The sequence below is a fragment of the Chiloscyllium plagiosum genome, chromosome 6, assembly GCF_004010195.1.
Source record: "Chiloscyllium plagiosum isolate BGI_BamShark_2017 chromosome 6, ASM401019v2, whole genome shotgun sequence".
NCBI lineage: Eukaryota > Metazoa > Chordata > Chondrichthyes > Orectolobiformes > Hemiscylliidae > Chiloscyllium > Chiloscyllium plagiosum.
In genome coordinates this window covers 53,282,044-53,302,716 of record NC_057715.1, presented here as the reverse complement: position 1 = coordinate 53,302,716, position 20,673 = coordinate 53,282,044, and the positions used below count along the sequence as shown (strand labels likewise).

The 20,673-nt window shown below is 42.2% G+C and overlaps 1 protein-coding gene across 3 annotated transcripts in view; it reads left to right on the top strand.

Annotated features, from left to right (window-relative positions):
- The window catches only part of naalad2 (N-acetylated alpha-linked acidic dipeptidase 2), a 186,077-nt gene that overhangs the window by 120,249 nt on the left and 45,155 nt on the right, over positions 1–20,673 (top strand). For all 3 annotated transcript variants that reach the window (XM_043691544.1, XM_043691543.1, XM_043691542.1), the window contains one exon: positions 1,452–1,543. In XM_043691544.1, the coding sequence (XP_043547479.1) occupies positions 1,452–1,543 (92 nt within the window). The remainder of the gene's footprint in view (positions 1–1,451; positions 1,544–20,673) is intronic.

The following is a 20,673-nucleotide window of genomic DNA, read 5'->3' as shown; positions in this document are numbered from 1 at the left end:
CCAAATCCATTGTGGCCTAACCCCTTGTTGGCCTGTCTACAAACTGTGCCAGGAAACCCTCCTGCACATATTGGACAAAAACTGACCCATCTAAAGTACTTTAACTGTAGTGTTTCCAGTCAATATTTGGAAAGCTGAAGTCCCCCATGACAACTACCCTGTTACACTCAATCCTATCCAGAATCATCTTTGCTATCCTTTCCTCTACATCTCTGGAACAATTCGAAGGCCTATAGAAAACTTGCAACAGGGTGACCTCTCCTTTCCTTTTTCTAACCTCAGCCCATACTACCTCAGTAGAACGAGTCCTCAAATATCCTTTCTGCCATTTTAATACTGTCTTTGACTAACAATGCCACACTTTCCCCCTCTTTTACCATCTTCTCTGTTCTTACTGAAACATGTAAATCCCAGAACCTGCAATAACCACTTCTGTCCCTGCTCGATCCATGTCTCTGAAATGGCTACAATATCAAAGTCCCAGGTACAAGCCCATGCTGCAAATTCACCCACCTTAATCTGGAACTCCTGGGATTGAAGTAGTCACAGTTCAAGCCAACAGCTTGCTTGCTGGTGAAATCTTGCAACCTCATTTCTGATCTCACTACTATCAACCTCCTGGACACTGGAACTATAATTTAGGTTCCCATCCCTCCCTGCTGACTTAGTATAAACCCTCCCAAAGAGTGTTAGCACCCCCCACCTCCACCTCCACCCCCCCACCTTCACCTAAAATGAGCTACGAAGACTCATGATTCTCTCAGATAAAAATATTTGCTTAATCTCTGTTTTAAATCAGTGACCCAAAAGCCGCATTCCATGGGGAATAGGTTTTTAAAAATATGTTCCACTTATGTTGAGCCTGAGGCATATTTTGTTAAAGCCAAAGAATTAACCAAAATCTATCTTTTTTTTTCTCTTTTTTTATCAGTGAGTGCTATTTCACATATGTACTAACCACCACCAGTAAATCATTCGTGTTTTTCAATTGATTAGTTTTCCAAGCCTGTTAAGGGCTCCAAAATCTTTCTATTAAAGTTGGGTCCTCTCACTAATGATTTAGCAAAGTACCTTGCTGATCTCCAAAGCCAGTGATATAAGATTTTATCATTCTTTCTTAGAATATGGGTATTACTGTTTGGGCCAGAATTTATTTCACAACTCTAATTGCCTTTGAGAAAGTGGTTGTTAGCTGCTGCCTTAAACTACTACAGACTGTGTGGTGTGGGTTCGCCCAAAGTGCTATTAGGAAGGGGGTTCCAGGATTTTGACTCAGTGATAGTGAGGGAATGATGATATAATTCTGGGTCTGGAAGATGTGTGGCTTGGAAAAGAAATTAACCTTTATTTTAACAAGGATGTTACCAGCAATATCATTTATGTTACAGCTAAGATAGGCTCACAGTAAACTGCAAAAAATATAATATGGTTTTGTTTAAACTTCCTTTCAGATTCCCAGTCCTGATGATGGTTATGAGGGAAAATCCCTTTATCAGAGCTGGTATGAGAAAGATCCTTGGACAGAGTACAAGGAAGCTCCGAGGTCAGCCAAAAATAAATTATTGTTTTCTTTACCAACCACTTCAGCCTTTATTAAGATTAGAAGGGAAAAATTGTGAATGCTGAGAAAATTGTTTGTGCAAATTCAGTCAGGCGTGTGTTGTGCTAATAGCACACACTTTTCCCAGTATAGTTCTTTTCTTATTATTCACAGTTCAGTACAATTTTGGCATTTTGCAGAATGCTCACCTAAAGTGGGGACTGGGAAGTCAAGATGTCAATGAAATTGAAATCATACATGCAGAATCGTAAAGCACTGAGGACCACTGTGTCAATTGGTCAATTATAGTTCGTGGAGCAACTGGAGGTAATTCGTGTAAACGTGGAAATTCACCTGAAGCATTGCACATGCAGAGAAATTACAGTTATATATAAAGTTTGCTTCCCTTAGAATTGAGCACGTTTAAATATGTTTATTTAGACCTTGATCCAGACATAATGCATTAAAGGCACAATGCAGATTTTGGGCTGGAGGAGAGAGATCAAATAAGAGAATGAGACAATTTCATGGCAAAGTGAACATTATTCTGTGTACAATCAGCTTGAGGCTTCTTTACTTCATTCAATTCAAAGTTATCCACCATCAATCAAAATTTCGTTATTCTGACAATAATCTCAAGGTAAAGATTTAAGTGACGTTAACAGTCACTGTCAATGCCATTTCTTTAACAGAGGTTGTGTACAGGCACCTGTGCAACAAACAGAAAGGTTCTGTAACTGATTCCCTGCTGCTATGGTTGTTGCAGAGGAGGTTGCTTTGAAAGAATTCTATGATCACCATGCCTTAGACTACTGCAGTTAAATCTGTGGGTTATGCATCTCCTACAGATTCTCACCTGCTTTTTGTTCCTTCATAGATTCTATACAGTCATAGATTCAAAGAAATGGGCAGCGTGGAAACAGACCTTGGATCCAACTCATCCATGCCGACCAGATATTCTAAATTAATCTAGTACCATTTGCCAGGACGTGACCCATATCCCCCTGAACCCTTTCTATTCATATACCCATCCAGATGCCTTTTAAATATTGTAATTGTACCAGCTTCCACCACTTCCTTTGGCAGCTTATTCCATACATACACCACTCTCTGTGTGGAAAAAGTTGTCCCTTAGGACCTTTTTAAATCTTTCCTTTCTCACCTTATACCTATGCACGCTAGTTTTGGACTCTGCTATCATGGGGAAAAGACCATGTTGATTTATCCTATCCATGATTTTATACACTTCTATAAGGTCACCCCGCAGCCTCTGATGGTCCAGGGAAAACAGGGTCCAGCCTTTTCAGCTTCTCCCTCCAGCTCAAACCCTCCAACCCTGGTAATATCTTTGTAAATATTTTTTGTACCTTTCTCATGCTCTTGTTTTTCAAGGGTATTGGGTGTCTACACTTGCATTCTTGAATGCTGTGCATTTTTACGAGACTACTGCTGCTCTGAATGCTTGGCATCATTAGTTTGTACTCTCTTCAATACACTAATCACTTTATTTACATTAAGATATACAACATATTGCACACAGTTTTTATTTGTATTTCTCTTGTAAAGACTCCATTACAAATATCTGTCTCTCTGCTCTTCTGTGTTCTAGTGATGTTAGAGTTGCACCATCATTAATATTACATATCATATTTTACTACAAAAAATGGTTTGACAGGTAGATATGCAATAATCACAGAATCATAAAGTACAGCAGAGGCCCTTTGGCCCATCGAGTCTGCACTGACAATAACAACTCTATCTACATGAGTCCCACCTCTCATCACTGGATCCATAGCCTTGAATATTATATTTCAAGTGCTTATCCAAGTACTTTTGAAACGTTGAGAGTTTTTGCCTCAACTACCTTCCAAGTAGTAATTCCAGATACTCACCACCCTCTGAGAAAAAGATTGTTTCCTCAAATCTCCACTGATCCTTTTGCCTCTAACCTTAAAAATTATGCCCCTTTGTTATTAACCCTTCAACTTTCTTTTTGCCCTGTCCCTTATAGTAGATTAGATTAGATTAGATTACAGTGTGGAAACAGGCCCTTCGGCCCAACAAGTCCACACCGACCCGCCGAAGCGAAACCCAGCCATACCCCTACATTTACCCCTTACCTAACACTACGGGCAATTTAGCATGGCCAATTAACCTAACCTGCACATCTTTGGACTGTGGGAGGAAACCGGAGCACCCGGAGGAAACCCATGCTGACACGGGGAGAACGTGCAAACTCCACACAGTCAGTCGCCTGAGTCTTATATACTTCAATCAGGATCCCTTTCAGCCTTCTGTGTTCCAAACAAAACAATCCCAAGTTAATCCAGCCTCTCTTCATAGCTAAACTGTGCCATGCCTGGCAATATTCTGGTGAATCTCCTATGCAGCCCCTCTGATGTAATTATATCCTTCCTTTAGTGCAGTGATAAGAAGCACACACTATATTCCAGCTGTGGTCTAACCAAAGTCCTGTACAGCTCCAACTTAACTTGCCTGCTGTTATAATCTGTGCCACAACTAATAAAGGCAACTGCTCTGTATGCCACCTTAACTAACCTATTAATCTGTCCTGCTGCCTTTAGTGATCAGTAGAGAAGTATCCATGATCCCTCTGTTCATCTGAGTTTTCTAGTATTCATTCAGTATTCCCTTGTCTTGTTACTTTAGCCAAACCTCTCTCTTATCAGGGTTAAATTCCATATGGCACTGATCTGGCCATCTGACCAATCCATCCAGTACATAAGACCTTCTTGTTCACTGTTTAAACACCTGAACAATCTTCATGTCATCCACAAACTTTATATCATCCCCCCATATTTTCATCAATGTCATTTATATATATTAGGAACAATAATGGACCCAGTACTGATCCATGTGGTACGCCACTGAACTCATGACTTCCAGTGACTTTTTGATTAGATTACTTACAGTGTGGAAACAGGCCCTTCGGCCCAACAAGTCCACACTAACCCGCCGAAGTGCAACCCACCCAGACCCATTCCCCTACATTTACCCCTTCACCTAACACTACGGGCAATTCAGCATGGCCAATTCACCTAACCTGCACATTTTTAGTCTGTGGAGGAAACCGGAGCACCTGGAGGAAACCCACGCAGACACGGGGAGAATGTGCAAACTCCACACAGAGAGTCGCCAGAGTTGGGAATTGAACCTGGTCTCTGGCGCTGTGAGGCAGCAGTGCTAACCACTGTGCCACCATGCCGCCCACTTCTAGATAATGAGTCCGAATACTGAACGGAAATGGAGGGTTTGGTGATGTCGTGCATTGAGAACAACCTCTGTCTCAACATTGGCAAAACTAAAGAACTAATCATGGACTTCAGAAAGAAAGGAGGAGAACATGCCCCATCTACATGAACAGAGCTGAGGTTGAGAGGGTAGAGAGGGTCAAGTTCCTAGGAATGATGATAATTGGCAACTTGTCCTGAACTTCCCACATAGATGTGACGGTCAAGAAGGTGCAAGAATGCCTCTTCCTGCTCGGGTGGCTCAGGGAGTTTAGCATGTCCATAAGGACCGTCAACAAGTTTTACAGATGCACCATTGAAAGCATGCTGTCCAGGTGCATGATGGCCTGGTATGACAACTGGTCCAACACCATATGAAACTTCAGAAGGTAGTGGGCGGCACGGTGGCTCAGTGACTAGCACTTACTGCCTCACAGCACCAGGAACCTGGGTTCAATTCCAGCCTTGGGTGACTCTCTGTGTGGAGTTTTCACATTCTCCCCGTGTCCACGTGGGCTTCCTCCAGGTGCTCTGGTTTCCTCCCACAGTCCAAAGATGTGCAGGTCAGGTGAATTGGCCATGCTAAATTGCTCATAGTGGTAGGTGCATTAGTCAGGGGTAAATAGGGGGAATGGGTCTGGGTGGGTTACTCTTCGGAGGGTCAGTGTGCACTTGTTGGGCTGAATGGCTGTTCGCACATTGTAGGGAATCTAATCCAATCTAGTGTGCACAGCCGAGACAATCATGGAAACAACCTTCCATCCATGGAGTCCATTCACGTGGCTTGTTGCCATGGAAAGGCTACCAAAGTCACCAAAGACACATTGCACTCCAATAATGCTCTCCTAAACCTCTTCTGTCAGGCAGAAGATACAGATGCTTAAACACATGCACCAACAGTCTCAGGAACAGCTTCTTCCCTCCTGCTATTAGACTGATGAATGGACTGTCTAACTTCAAATAATGCTGATCTTGCCTAGTGCATGTCCTGTGCAACATAATCGGTATGCCTCTATCTAAGTTTGTTTTTCTCATTCTATGATCTACATGTCCTTTGTTACTATGATCTGGCTGTACTGCTCATAAACAAAGCTTTTCACTGTACTTAGGTACATGTGACATTAAATAAATCAAATGAAATCAAATCATACAAACAGTTTCTATCACCACCCTCTGTCTCCTACCACGTAGCCAATTTTGGATCCAACTTGCTAAGTTATCCTGGACCCCATGAGCTTCAACCCTCTTTAGCAATGTCTCGCCAGGCAACTTGTCAAAGGCTTTGCTGAAATCCATATAAAATACATCAAATTCACTGCCCTTATCTGTATACATGATCACATTCTCAAAAAGTTCAATTAAATTTGTTAAGTTTGATCTCTTCTTCCTGAAGAAGGGCTTATGCCCGAAACGTCGATTCTCCTGTTCCTTGGATGCTGCCTGACCTGCTGTGCTTTTCCAGCAACACATTTTCAGCTCTGATCTCCAGCATCTATAGCCCTCACTTTCTCTCTAAGTTTGATCTCCCTCTGACAAAACCATTCTAACTATTCTCAATCAAACCTTGCCACTCCAAGTGGAGATTAATTCTCTCCTTTAGAACTTTCTCCACCAGTAATGTGAGACTTACTGGTCTATAATTCCCTAATATATCGTTACTGCTCTTGAGGATTGGAATCTCATTAGTTGTGTTCCAGTCCTCTAGCATCTGTTCTCTGGCCAGAGAAGAATTAAATATTTGACTCAGAACTCTGGTAATTTCTTTCCTCGTCTCCCACAACATTCACCATTTGGAGCTGAATTTGTTCACTTTTAAGCCCGTGGAAATCTCCAAGACTGCTTCACTCCCTGTGTAAAACTGCTCAGGAACGTCATAGTTCTTTGTCCTGAATTCTGTACTTACATTTTCTTTATTCATTCATGGGATGTGAACATTGCTGGCCACACTGCCATTAACTGCTCAGTGAGTCAATGAGAATCAATCACATTGCTGTGGAACTGGAGTCACACATAAGGATTTAAGACCAGTTAAGGCGGTTTCCTGCCCTAAAGGACATGAGTGAACTAGATTTTTTTTTCCAATAATCCATAGTTGTTTCATTGTCATCATTATATTCTTAATTTCAAACTTTTGTTGAAGTCAGCTTCCACTGTCTGCCATGGCAGGATTCAAACCTAGGTCCTCAGAATATTACCTTCATTTCTGAATTAATCATTCAGTGACAATATCACTAGGTCATCACCTCCCCTTTTCCAAAGTGAAGTCAGATTTTGTTAACACCCTGTCAATATCCTCCTGCTCCAGATGCACATTCCCCCAACTCTTCCCCTGGTTATATACTTTGCCTTGATATCTTGGGATTCTCCATTATTTTGCTCACTAGTCCCCTCTTTGTGTTTTGTGTGCCCACTCTTTGATCTCCTAATTGCTTTCTTATACTTCACCAGGGCCTCTGTTGATTTGTTCCCTTTGTACCTGTATTCTTTTCCATAGTTCAGTAGTCAGTTGACTGGGTGCATATTTGGGTTAGTGGTGCTGGAAGAGCACAGCAGTTCAGGCAGCATCCAAGGAGCTTCGAAATCGAGGTTGAAGTGTTCCGAGGCGGAAGATGAGGCGTTCTTCCTCCAGGCGTCCCCCACCCTCCTCTAGGTTATCTCTCCACACTTCAGGCTCACTGCCTTTATTCCTGATGAAGGGCTTTTGCCCGAAACGTCGATTTCGAAGCTCCTTGGATGCTGCCTGAACTGCTGTGCTCTTCCAGCACCACTAATCAGAATCTAGTTTCCAGCATCTGCAGTCATTGTTTTTACCTGGGTGCATATTTGAATGCAGTCAAACTATTTATTATTAGAAGAAATCAATGGGAGACATTTGGTTCTTTCTATTAGAAACTGCAGATTGTTCTGCAGATCATCCAGCTATATAAAATTTAAGATCAAGATGGTCTTGCTGCTTCTGACAAGTGATACCTGTGTAAATTGAGTTCTGTCAAGAATGGTATAAATAGCTCCTCATTATGTGACATAGCCCATAATAATGCTGACTTCTTTTTGCTGGTTTTTGTATCTCTGAACCAAATTTACATGACTCGTGCATCATGACCCCTAAATTCCTTGACATTAAATTATCACTGCTAAAGCTTCCCCATTTTGACTACCTTCCCAACTCCTGAATGTCTTTTTCCTATTTTACCTCTTTTCTTTCTTGATGTACTTAGGGAGAAAATAGATTTCATTCCATTTTTATTGATTAAAAAGGTCATCCAACTTTATGGGTAATAGTGATGAATTATGCTAAAAGTGATTTTCAAATTACTTAAAGGGAAAGTATTTCTAGGAGATGGTTAATGTACATTTAAAGTCTGAATTTTTTTTTTGGAATTAGCATCACCAGCTAATTGATCTAGAGAACCTCAAATCTCCTATGAACTGTCCGATATCAAACTCTGCCAAAAATAGCTTAGGTGACAAGATACCACTTTGAATATATGCTCTAATGGAGAGGTTCTGGGCTAATATTAAACAATATCAAGGGAGCACGCCTCCAGTAGTGACATGGTTTAAGTGATTTGAGGTAAAATGGAATATGAGGTCTTTATAACTTAGATAATGTGCTATGATGAAGTGCTATCATGAGATATCTCTTAAAGGCATATTGACATACGGACTGAGACGTAAGACAACGTCCTTTTCCCCTTTTCTCAACACATACGAATATGTAAATACACCTTCTCCATGGGACTGCATATCACAATTCCTAACCACTATAGTTTTGTGTTTCTAGATTCCTTTTAGCTATCCAAGAATCATAACTGGAACAAATTAAACCAAAATTCCTTTCCATTCTAAATCTCAAAGTATTATTATGTCAATAAACAGGCTAGAACCAGATTTCCATGATTGATTTATGAAAACAAAACAAATCAAGGTTATAGTGGCTAATTCCTTCTTTGGATAAAACTGTTAGAAGTGCTGCAATTCATTGACACTTTATAATTGACCATGTGCTTTTGTTCAGCTGTTTCATTTTTGTATTCATTTAAAGACAAAACATTTACTTCACTCCTTGCTTTGGTAGCTTGAACTAAGTGTGACTTCTCTTTTTAAGGTGTGTCTGTAAGGCAAGGCATGGCAATATAAACATTTCATTCAGAAGTGAATCAACACATTTTTAGAAAATAACAGGAAGAAAAAGTTGTAGATCATATATGTGTAAAGCATATCAAAAAATTGTATGTTAACACAACTGTGTTCAGTGGTTATGTCTCTCTTTAATATATATCAGTTTAACAGAAGAGAATATTGCAATTGATTGCTGTGTCTGAAATGAACAGCCTGACATCAGATTAGTTTTAAAATTCATGCCAATCTGGAAAATGTTTGAGATTTATTGTTTTATCTAGGATTTATCAAAATGCCTATTGCCTTGATGTTATCCTGGATAAACCGGCTTAAATGAAAACATACAAACATAGGAATTAGGACCAGGAGTAGGTCATTCAGCAAGTTGAGCTTGCTGTGTCATTCAGTGAGATCATAACTGATCTGATTCTTCTACATTCCTATTGACCCCAAGAACATCAGCCACAAGTGAGGTGCAAGGACTGGTGGGTGTCTAATGTTGTGCCTTTATTTGAGAAAGGCAGCATGGTGACTCAGTGGTTAGCACTGCTGCCTCACATCACCAGGGGACCAGGTTTGATTCCAGGCTCTGGCAACTATCTGTGTGGAGTTTGCACATTCTCCCCGTGTTTGCGTCAGTTTCCTCCAGGTGCTCCGGTTTCCTTCCACAGTCCAAAGATGTGCAGTTTAGGTGAATTGGCAATTAATAAATTGCCCATGGTGTTCAGGGATGTGTAGGTTAGGTGCATTAGTCAGGGGAAATGTAAAAATAATAGGGTAAGGAATGGGTCTACATGGGTTACACTGTGGAGGGTTGGTGTGGACTTGTTGAGCCAAATGGTCTGTTGGGATTCTGTGATTCTACGAAAGTGTGTAAGGAAAAGTCTGGGAACTATAGACTGGTGAGTCTGACATTAATGATGGGTAAATTGTTGGAGGGAATTCTGAAAGATAGGATTTACATGTATTTGGAGAGGCAAGGACTAATTAGGGATAGTCACCATGGCTTTGTGCATGGGAAATCGTATCTGACAAACTTGAGTTGTTTGAAAATGTGATCAAAAAGGTTGATGAGGGCAGAGCAGTAGCATGGACTTTAGTAAAGCTTTTGACACAGTCCACTTGCTTGACTAATTAGTAAAGTTAGATCACATGGGATTAAGGGAGATCTTGCCAATTGGACACTAAATTGCTTGATAGTAGGAGATAGAGGGTGGTGGTGGAAGGTTGTTTTTCATCCTGGAGGCCTATGACTAGCAGTGTTCCACAGGGATTGGTGCTGGGTCCATTTTTCTTTTTCATTTATATGAATGATTTGGATGAAAATTTAGGAGGCATGGTTGGTAAGTTTGTGGATGACACCAAGATATAGTCGAAAGTGAAGAAGGTTATCTAAGGTTATAAAGGGATCTTGATCATTGGGCCAATTGGCTTAGGAATGCCAGGTGAAGTTTAATTTGGATAAATATGAGATATTGCATTTTGATATTAGAAACAAGGGCGGGATTTATACAGTTAATGATAGGGTCGAGGCTGGTGTTGTCAAACAGAGACACCTAGGGATTCAGGTACATAGTTCTTTGAAAGTTTCGTCACAGGTGTCCAGAGTGGTTAAGAAGGCATTTGGCACGCTTACCCTGCATTGCTCAGACCATAGAGTGTAGGAGTTAAGACATCATCTTGAGGTTGAGCAGGACATTGGTGAGGCCTCTTCAGGAGCACGGTGTACAGTTCTGGTCGCCCTGCTATGGGAAGGATATTATTAAACTGGAAAGGATTCAGAAAAGATTTACCAGGCTGTTGCCAGGACTGGAAGATTTCAGCTATAAGAAGAGGTTGGATAGGATGGGATCTTTTCACAGGAGCATAGGAGGTTGAGGGGTGACCTTACAGAGGTTCATAAAATCTGAAAAGACATAGGTAAGGTGAATAGATTAGATTACTTAGTGTGGAAACAGACCCTTTGGCCCAACAAGTTCACACCGACTCTCCAAAGAGCAACCCACCCAGACCCATTCCCCTACATTTACCCCTTCACCTATCTCTATGGGCAATTTAGCATGGCCAATTCACCTTACCAGGTGAATAGCAGAGGTATTTTCCATCGGGTAGGAGAGTTTAAAACTAGGAGGCACATTTTTAAGGTGAGAGGAGAAAGATTTAAAAGTGACTTTAGGGATTTTTTTTCACATAGAGTGTGGTTCATATGTGGAATGAACTGTCAGAGGAAGTGGTAGATGATATACAGTTGCAACATTGGATAGGTAAATGAAAAGAATGGTTTGGAGGGATATGGGCCAAATGCAAACAAGTGGGACTAGTTTAGTGTGAGGAAACTTGATCAGCATGGACAAGTTGGACCAAAGGGTCTGTTTCTGTGCTGCATGGCTATTTGAATCTATAAATCTATAACCTGTCATTTCCTTGCTCATCAAGAATCTATCTACCTGACTCTATTTCCACTGACTGTTGAGGAAGCGAGTTCCACATACACTCAACCCACTAGTTCGCCTTTATCCACAGCATGATAGTTCTTTAAACAACTTGATTAAACCTGACCTCCATTTAACAAAGCTGTGTCAATTATCTTGAAATTCTTTAACTGCCAGGATTTAATGTCTTTAATAATAACATGTTTAGTTGGCAAATTAAGAAGCTATTCCTCAAAGATTATGATCTCTGAATTATTACTTGAACCACATAAAAATTGGAATAGTGCAAACAAGATTAGAAAAATAAATGTGTGCCTCAAAGACTGGTATGGGAGAGGCAGATGACAGTTCATGGGGCCCTGGAGGAAGTGTGATCTGGACCATTGTGATGTCCTACACAAACCATGCAGAGACCAGTGTTTTAATAAGGTCTATGATTAGAAAGTGGAGAAAATTGAAAATAAAGTAGTAGGGCAAGGAATCAAATGTACGAAAACATTAAATTAAAGCACAGAGATAAAACAATAGATAAATGTATTAATAATAGAAATTATAAAAAGGACATGGCAAGGAGGTATAAATAACATAAATCTAAGAAGTAGTCAGCAAATAAAATTAGAGATTATGAAATTTTGGTAGATTTCATGAAAGGTTTGTCTCTGCATGGCGTAGTGAGTTTTCTCACTGTTCCCAAACTCGTTTCACTCCCTGCGCATCAACCACTATGGTACCCTGCTCAATGTATTCTCTCACTCGTCATAGGAATAAGTATTTAGCATTGCCAGGACATCTCAGGATACCTGGCACCAGAGCTATATTTAAAACTCAACTATGCATCGGGTCAAGTGCTGGCAATTCTGAGTTGCTCTTTCTAGTTCATCTCATTTGCTACAGAAATGTGAGACAAAGGGAAATTTTGCAGGCAGGGAGCTGGAGGTTCAAGTGAATGGGGTGGTGTAGATGAGGGCTGACTTCTTACCCAGGACTTGCAAAGGAGACCATGACTCCAGACCCTGCCAGCCTCTTATGAGGTCACTACCTAGGTCAGTGCAATATCGAGGGTCCTGAAGAATATGCAACAATACCACAAGAAGGTTAATGATCTTCTCAGCTCTGCAAGGGTAAGTGTTACCATCATCATCTCCCTACAGCCTTATACTCACTTTATCTCTGTTACTGCAAATAGTTCACACCAACAAGTATGGTCAATCACTTTCACTATTATATTGCAATATCTTCCCTCACTTGTTGTCATCCAGCCAATCCCCATCTCCAGCTAACCCTGTGTGGCCCCTAGACTGCCTACTCACTTGTCTAGGATACCTTGGCATCTTTCTGCCACCTACACCAGCACTAACAGTTGTTCCAACCACTTTCGTCTCAATCAGTGCTTCGCTTTCTCTCATTCCAGGAGAAATAGCCCACAAAAGGGTAGAGAGAGCCAGGATGGATGGTGGGTGCCCAAAGTTTGCTTCCTCACCCTCAATGAGGAGTGGATCCTCGCCCTGGCATGTAAGGAACCACGACCATTCATATGGTGATGCTTAAACTCATCTGTTCTGGCAATCAAGTAAAGGTCATTGCACCTTGCTATGCTGCTCTGCCATTACCACCTGCGTGAATGTGCTCTTAACAGATCAGAACATCGACACCTTATTCACAATGCATTATTTCTTTTGTCTCCTGCAGGTACTAGTGGCATCTGTACATTCTTGAGTGTCCCACAACCAACATTTCTTCTAAGCTGCGCGACTGCACACATGAAGATCAGTATGCCATACTCCCTCTGGCTTGCAAACATCTGTCTGCCTCCATGAGCAGGTTTGGAAACTTATGGATAGCCAGGTCCAGCACATGCAGAATCTGAAAGCTATTTCCATAGACACCCACCTATCCGCTCCACCCTTCCCTCTCACCCATCACCTTCATCCCCACCTCCATCCACCCATTGTACTCTTTGCTACCTCACCCCACCCTCCTCTCTTACCTATCACCTTTATCCCCACCCCCATTCACCTATTGTACTCTTTGCTACCTTCTCCCCAGCCCCCAAACCCATTTGTCTCTCCACCCTGGAGGTTCCCTGCCTCCATTCCTGATGAAGGGCTTTTGCCCAAAACGTTGATTTTCCTGCTCCTCGGATGCTGCCTGACCTGCTGTGCTTTTCCAGCACTACTCTAATCTAGATTCTGGTTTCCATCATCTGCAGTCCTCACTTTTGCCTAGTTACACCCTATCACTGTAGCCATCAGTGCCAAGGCAAGGTGACCGAGAGAATGAGAAAACTGGTGCCCTTTCCTCACAATACATTGTGTGGTGCCAGTAAGCATCCAGCCAGAGGAGAAACCACATGCAGCTCCCCCCTCAGGTGTCCCCTCCTAGGACACTCCAGAGTTGACCAGGCCCTCAACCTCCACCCTGCTTACCATCATCAACCTTATGGGAGTTCAAGCCAAGGGCAATAATCCTGCATCTGGGAAGGACACACTCAATATGTCTAAGCCATCTAACCACAAACCTTTCCAGAGTTGTCCATCCAAAACTCCAATGCCAACAGGCTCACTGTTGTGCAGCTCTGTCCAGTTCAGCTCTGAATCCTTTGACTATACCTAGACGTATTGGAAAGGAAACACAAAGGTGAATCTTCTTTGTTTCATTTTTCTTTATCACCTGAGTGACTGAATACCTTTCCAACAACAACTACAACATTGCAAGTACAGACCCTAGTCATGCCGAGTACGACATGAAGTTTTATGGTCTAAGGTGTGCAGGCTATGTGAATTTAACAAGTGGTTGCAACTTTGGCAACTACGGTAAATCATTTCAGGCCACAAACCATTGTTTATGAGTCATAAGCATTTGATATGGTCAGAAGTACTTGGGAGCCAGGGTTTGGACACCACACATGAGGCCAAGGGCTAAGGTTCATGTAAAGCAGTTAGTGCTTGCATTGCCTGTATAATGCTATTGCTCTTTGATGGGCCTTGAAATCAAAGCCCAGTCCTTCACAGAATGAGATACAGTATTTACCCAGCCGATGCCAAGTGTTGTGGCAGCCATTTTTATCCCCTGTGCACACTTGCTATTTGTGTCGGGATGGAAGGAAACAGCAGTCACACTGTACACTTCACACAGTATGCTTCGGGCACGTTCCCATACTCTTGGTTGAAATAACACCACAGATGCAGGTATCCAATCACAAAGTCACCATTTATTTACATACGTATAGTCTTTGACTTTAGTACTGCCTCTTCAGAGTCAGCTATGAGATTGCCAGAATCTCTGACATTCTGCTTTTTATCTGTTGGCCAGGGCTGTCTGGACGAGATTAACTGCTCCAATCAGGGAACTGATATTCTATGAAGTCCATCTCAAGGCTGATCTCATTGTAATCACAACTTCCCTCCTCCTTGGAGTCTGAGGACATAAACCAGCCATTTTTCTTGGAGAGCCTTCTGGGACATTTTAGCACGGGTCAGGTTCATCTGACTTGGCATCTGATGTGGGCTACGTGTAATGCATGTAAGCTCACCACTTGCGCTGGGACCGTAAAATTTCACTTTTTTTTCAGTAGCAAAGGTGTCGAAGGAGCTCCTTCCATCATGTCCATCTCTGATTCTAAGGATTCGTCAACACCCCTTGGAGAAGGTTAATCCATGGGTTCCAGCAGCCTTTCTGACTGTTCTTGAGGGGCAGGGCATGTTTTGCTGAAACAACATTTGAGAATTTGTGGCTTTCATTTGGTTCACATGTTAATTCAGGAACACCACAACAATCAGGTCTGGGAATATCCAACTTAAACCAGTGTAGAGTCTTCTACCCATTAGCAGCTCTTCTGGTACTATCCCTGCAGTTGCTTGAGAAATATTTCTATAATCAAATATGAACAGTGACAGCTTGGTATCTCTTTTGAGGCTGTAGACTGTTTCTTCAAGCCAGCCTTCAAAGTTTGGACAGTTCTTTCTGCCAGGCCATTGGATGAGGGTGGTATGGAGCTGCCCTGTCGAATCGCATTGGACTTTGGGAAATACCCTAATAACCAACTGGTAATTAATGGCCCATTATCTGTGACTAACACTCTGGGACCCCATATGTTGAAAAAGATGCATACAGTTTTTCTATCATTGTCCCTTTTTTGATGAATGTATGCACTCTATGCACATTTAACCCACTTTGAGTGGGTGTCTACAGTGACTAAGATCATAAAAGCCCATGAAAGAACCTGTGTATTTGATGTGTAACTGGGTCCAAGGTTTACCTGGCCATTCTGATGGATGTGGGGGAGCTGCTGGTAGTAATTTTTGTCCTTGTTGTCACTGTTGTCACTACCCCATCAACTATATCTGCATTCAGGCATGATCACCGGACATAACTTCTCACCAACATCTTTATTTTGGTAACCCCTGCATGGTCTTTGTGGAATTCAACCGATATTTGGCAGTGACTTTGCTCAGGATAATCACTCTTAGTCCCCACAACAACATGCTGTCCTGTACTGTGAGCTGATCTCTCCACATCCAAAATGGTTTCAATTTTAGTTGTGACAGCCATTTGCTTTCCTCCAATCACCATCCAAAGTCAGCTGTGACTGGAAGCACGTCCAGAAAATGTAATATCATTACAACCCTTCCATTGAGGGCACCACCAGTGGTGTATCTGCTAATGGGAGGTGGCTCAATGCATTCTCATTCAGTACTTGGCCTACTGGATGTTGTTTTTGTAATTATAGGCATTTAATATGAGAGTCTATCACTGAATGTGGCCAAGAGGTATGGGCAGCATTGCCGGCCTCTTTACACAAGCCAAGTAAGGGTTTGTGACCCATGATTATCACAAATCTTTTGACCATAAAGGTATTAGTGGAACTTCCTGACTCCAACTGTGACCACCAATCTATCTAAGTATATTTACTCTCTACATTAGTCAAAGTCCCGGATGCATACGCTATTGAGAATTCCTCTCCATTCGGCCTGAAATGAGCTAATATCACCTCAATGCCCTCAAGGGAGGCATCGCAGATCTTTCTTGGGATCATAGTGTGCCACCACCTTAGAGGACCATAACTGTTTCTTTATTTCATTAGGGCTTGTCTGTGCAACCATTTTCAAGAGAGTTGATGCAAAAGTGCCAGAATCGAGGCTAGGCTATGCATGAACTTTCCATAATAATTTAAGGGCTCATGAAATGACTTAAGCTCCTGGATAGGCATGGGGGCTGGGACACCTTTGATCGCCCTCACTTTATATTCCAATGAGTGTAACACAGTCTTTTCGACTCTGTAGTCCAAGTAAGTCCCTTGGAGGGACGAGAACATACATTTTTCTCTTCCTAAGCATACGTCAGCTTTAGAAAAACTTCTTAGGACTATGTCCAAGTTCTCTAACTGTTCCTTATTTGATTTCACTGTTATTAGAACATCATCTGGATAAATGACGACCTGAGGTAGACCTTGTCTGCTGAAAAATTGAACCAACTGATGTTACCCCAAGTGGCAGTCTCATACATTAGCACAAGCCTTTATGGGTACTAATTGTAGCATAACTCTGGGAATCCTTATTGAAATACAATTGAAAGTAAGTGTAGCTCATGTTGAATTTTGTGAAGAACGGCCCCCACCAACTTTGCGTATAATTCTTTTATGTGAGGGATTGGGTATTTATTCAGCTGCAAAAAGTGGTTTACCTTTTGTTTAAAATCCACACAAAGGTGACCTAACCCATCGAGTTTCATAACCAGTATGACTAATGATAGCCATTCCGCAAACAGACCTGATTTGATGATTACTTCACTTTCCAGCTCTCTGATCTTTGGCTCTATTTTGCCTGTAAAGCAAATGGCACTAAATGGTGGGCCTTGCAGATCCATAATTTACTTCTTGGTCCACAATGTTGGTTTGGCTCCTTTGATAATCTCTAGACCTTTGTGGAAGACTTTCAAGCTATAGACTCATAGAGATGTACAGCACAGAAACAGACCCTTCAGTCCAACTTGTCCATGCTGACCAAATATCCCAACCCCCCAATTGAGTCCCACTTGCCAGCACCCAGCCTATATCCCTCCAAACTTTTCCTATTCATATACCCATCCAGATGACTTTTGAATGTTGCAATTGTACCAGCCTCCACCACTTCCTCTGCCAGCTCATTCCATACACGCACCACCCTCTACTTGAAACGGTTGCCCCTTGGGTCTCTTTTATATCGTCCCTCTCTCGCCCTAAACCAATGCACTCTAGTTCTGGACTCCCCCACCCCAGGGAAAAGACTTTATCTATTTATCCTATCCATGCCTCTCATGATCTTATAAATCTGTATAAGGTCACCCCTCAACCTCCTCAGGGAAAACAGCCCCAGCCTATTCAGCCTCTCCCTATAGCTCAAATCTTCCAGCTCTGGCAACATCCTTGTAAATCTTTTCTGATCCCTTTCAAGTTTCACAACATACTTCCGATAGGAGGGAGACCAGAATTGCACGCATTATTCCAAAAGTGGCCTAACCAACATCCGCAACATGACCTCTCAACTCCTATACTTGATGCTCTGACCAATAAAGGAAAGCATACCAAACGCTTTCTTCACTATCCTATCTACCTGTGACTCTACCTTCAAGGACCGATGAACCTGCACTCCAAGGCATATCTAAATCATTTATATAAATGACGAAAATTAGAGGACCTAGCACCGATCGTTGTGGCACTCCACTGGTCACAGGCCTCCAGTCTGAAAAACAACCCTCCACCACCACCCTCTGTCCTCTACCTTTGAGCCAGCTCTGTATCTAAATGGCTAGTTCTCCCTGTATTCCATGAGATCTAACCTTGCTAATCAGTCTCCCATGGGGAACCTTGTTAAATGCCATACTGAAGTTCATATAGATCACATCTACTGCTCTGCCCTCATCAATCCTCTTTGTTACTTCAGAAAACTCAATCAAGTTTGTGAGACATGATTTACCATGCGCAAAGCCATGTTGACTATCCCTAATCCATCCTTACTTTCCAAATACATATAAGTCCTGTCCTTCAGGATTCCGTCCCAACAACTTGACCACTACGAACATTAGGCTCACCGGTCTATAGTTCCCTGGCTTGACCACCTTATTTTAAACAGTGGCCACCACGTCAGCCAACCTCCAGTCTTCCAGCACCTCACCTGTGACTATCGATGGTACAAATATCTCAATAAGGGGCCCAGCAATCATTTCCCTAGCTTACCACCAAGTTGTAGGGTACACCTGATCAGGTCCTGGGGATTTACCCACCTTTTTTTTGTTTCAAGATAACGAGTACTTCCAGCTCTGTACTATGGACATCTTTCAAGATGTCACCTTCTATTTCCCTACATTTTATAAATTCCATGTCCTTCTCCACAGTAAAGACTGAGGCAAAATACTCATTCAGTGTCTCCCCCATCACCTGCGGCTCCACACAGAGGTTGCCTTGCTGATCTTTGAGGGGCCCTATTCTCTCCCCAGTTACCCTTTTATCCTTAATGTATTTGTAACAACCCTTTGGATTCTCCTTAACCCTATTTGCCAAAGCTATCTCTTGTCCCCTTTTTGCCCTCCTGAATTCTCTCTTCAGTATACTCATCCTGCCTTTATACTCTTCTAAGGATTCACTCGATCTATTCTGTCTGCACCTGACATACACATGCTTCTTTTTCTTTACCAAAGCCTCAATTTCTCTGGTCATCCAGCATTCCCTACACCTACCAGCCTTTCATTTCACCCTAATAGGAATAATCTGTTGCTGGACTCTCATTATCTCATATCTGAAGGCTTCCCATTTTCCAGCTGCCCCTTTACCTGTGAACATCTGCCCCCCCAATCAGCTTTTGAAAGGTATTTAATTAGGATTTCATTTGGGCAGCCATTTTATAATCAAAGGATGCTGAGCCAATCCATGTGAAAGTCTCGCAATCAATTTTGTCCTAAGAAGCTTGGGCCTGAGCCTCTTCCACCAATCAGTGTTTCTCATAACAGGCTGGGGCTGAGGTTGTACCCTTAATCTGTAGGGATTCGCCAGCATGGATTCTCAGTCTAGCCAAGGTCTTGTGCAAACTTAAGGGCTGGAGTCCAGAGTGAATTTTGTTAAAAACCAGTTGTGTGATCACTGATACAGCTCCGCTGAGATCGACCTCCATTAGAACCAAATGTGCTTTTAACCAGATGTTTATTTTGATTAGTTCTGATTTGGATGTTGCTGTGCAATTTAACTGTTCCAAACCAGATGTAAGTGGACTTTCCAGATATGAACTCTCCCGAATATCATCCTGGATACTGGCATATCTGTGATCTTACTTAATTTAGATCTAATAAGAGTTTTTAGCTGACTTGAGTCCGCATATTGGCAGCAACTATAATGGCTTGCTGATCAAGATCCAGAAGAAAGTTTTAACCATTTGGCTGAGGTGTGGCTTTGGTTTGGTGTTTTGCTGTGGGCCAGCCTAGAGCCTCTCTGCTCTAGATATGTCCTGAGTGATGCACTCAAGTGGTGTTCCAAAGTTTAGTGGGACGGACAAGGGTATCCACTTCCATCGGAATACCATGAAACTCATATGCTCCACTTACACCATTTTCCAATGATAATGTCAGTTGTAGTGCATGTTTGAAGTCCATGTGTGCTTCAGCTAGTAGTTATTTTTGCATAATTGCATCATGAATCACACATACCAAATAGTCTTTGAGCATCTCATTAAGGGTTAAGCCAAAGTCATGGTCTTCTGCCAGTCATAGAGTCATAGAGATGTACAGCATGGAAACAGACCTTTCAGTCTAACTCGTCCACGCAGACCAGATGTCCCAACTCAATATAATCCCACCTGCCAGCACCCGGCCCATATCCCTCCAAACCCTTCCTATTCATATACCCATTTAGATGCCTTTTAAGTGAAACATCCGAGTAAAGATGATACTGTCTCAGAATTAGTAGAGACTTGGGATTGTGATATTCCTTAACTATGTCTGTCAGTTCTTGAAAGGTTTTAATATCTGGTCCTCAGGGAAAGTTAGACTTCACAGGATGTCAGGAGAAGTACTTGTTGCTTTTCTTCTGCCATAATGCTGTTTGCCTGGAAAGAAAAAAAACATTCTTTGTATATACTGGGCCCAGTTCTTGATGGCAGGTTTGAATGAGTCAAGCTTCTCAAAAACAGGCATGATGTTAGAAATCTGGATTAGTGGTGCTGGAAGAGCACAGCAGTTCAGGCAGCATCCGAGGACAGGCAAAATCGACGTTTCAGGCAAAAGCCCTTCATCAGGAATAAAGGCAGAGAGCCTGAAGCGTGGAGAGATAAGCTAGAGGAGGGTGGGGGTGGGGAGAGAGTAG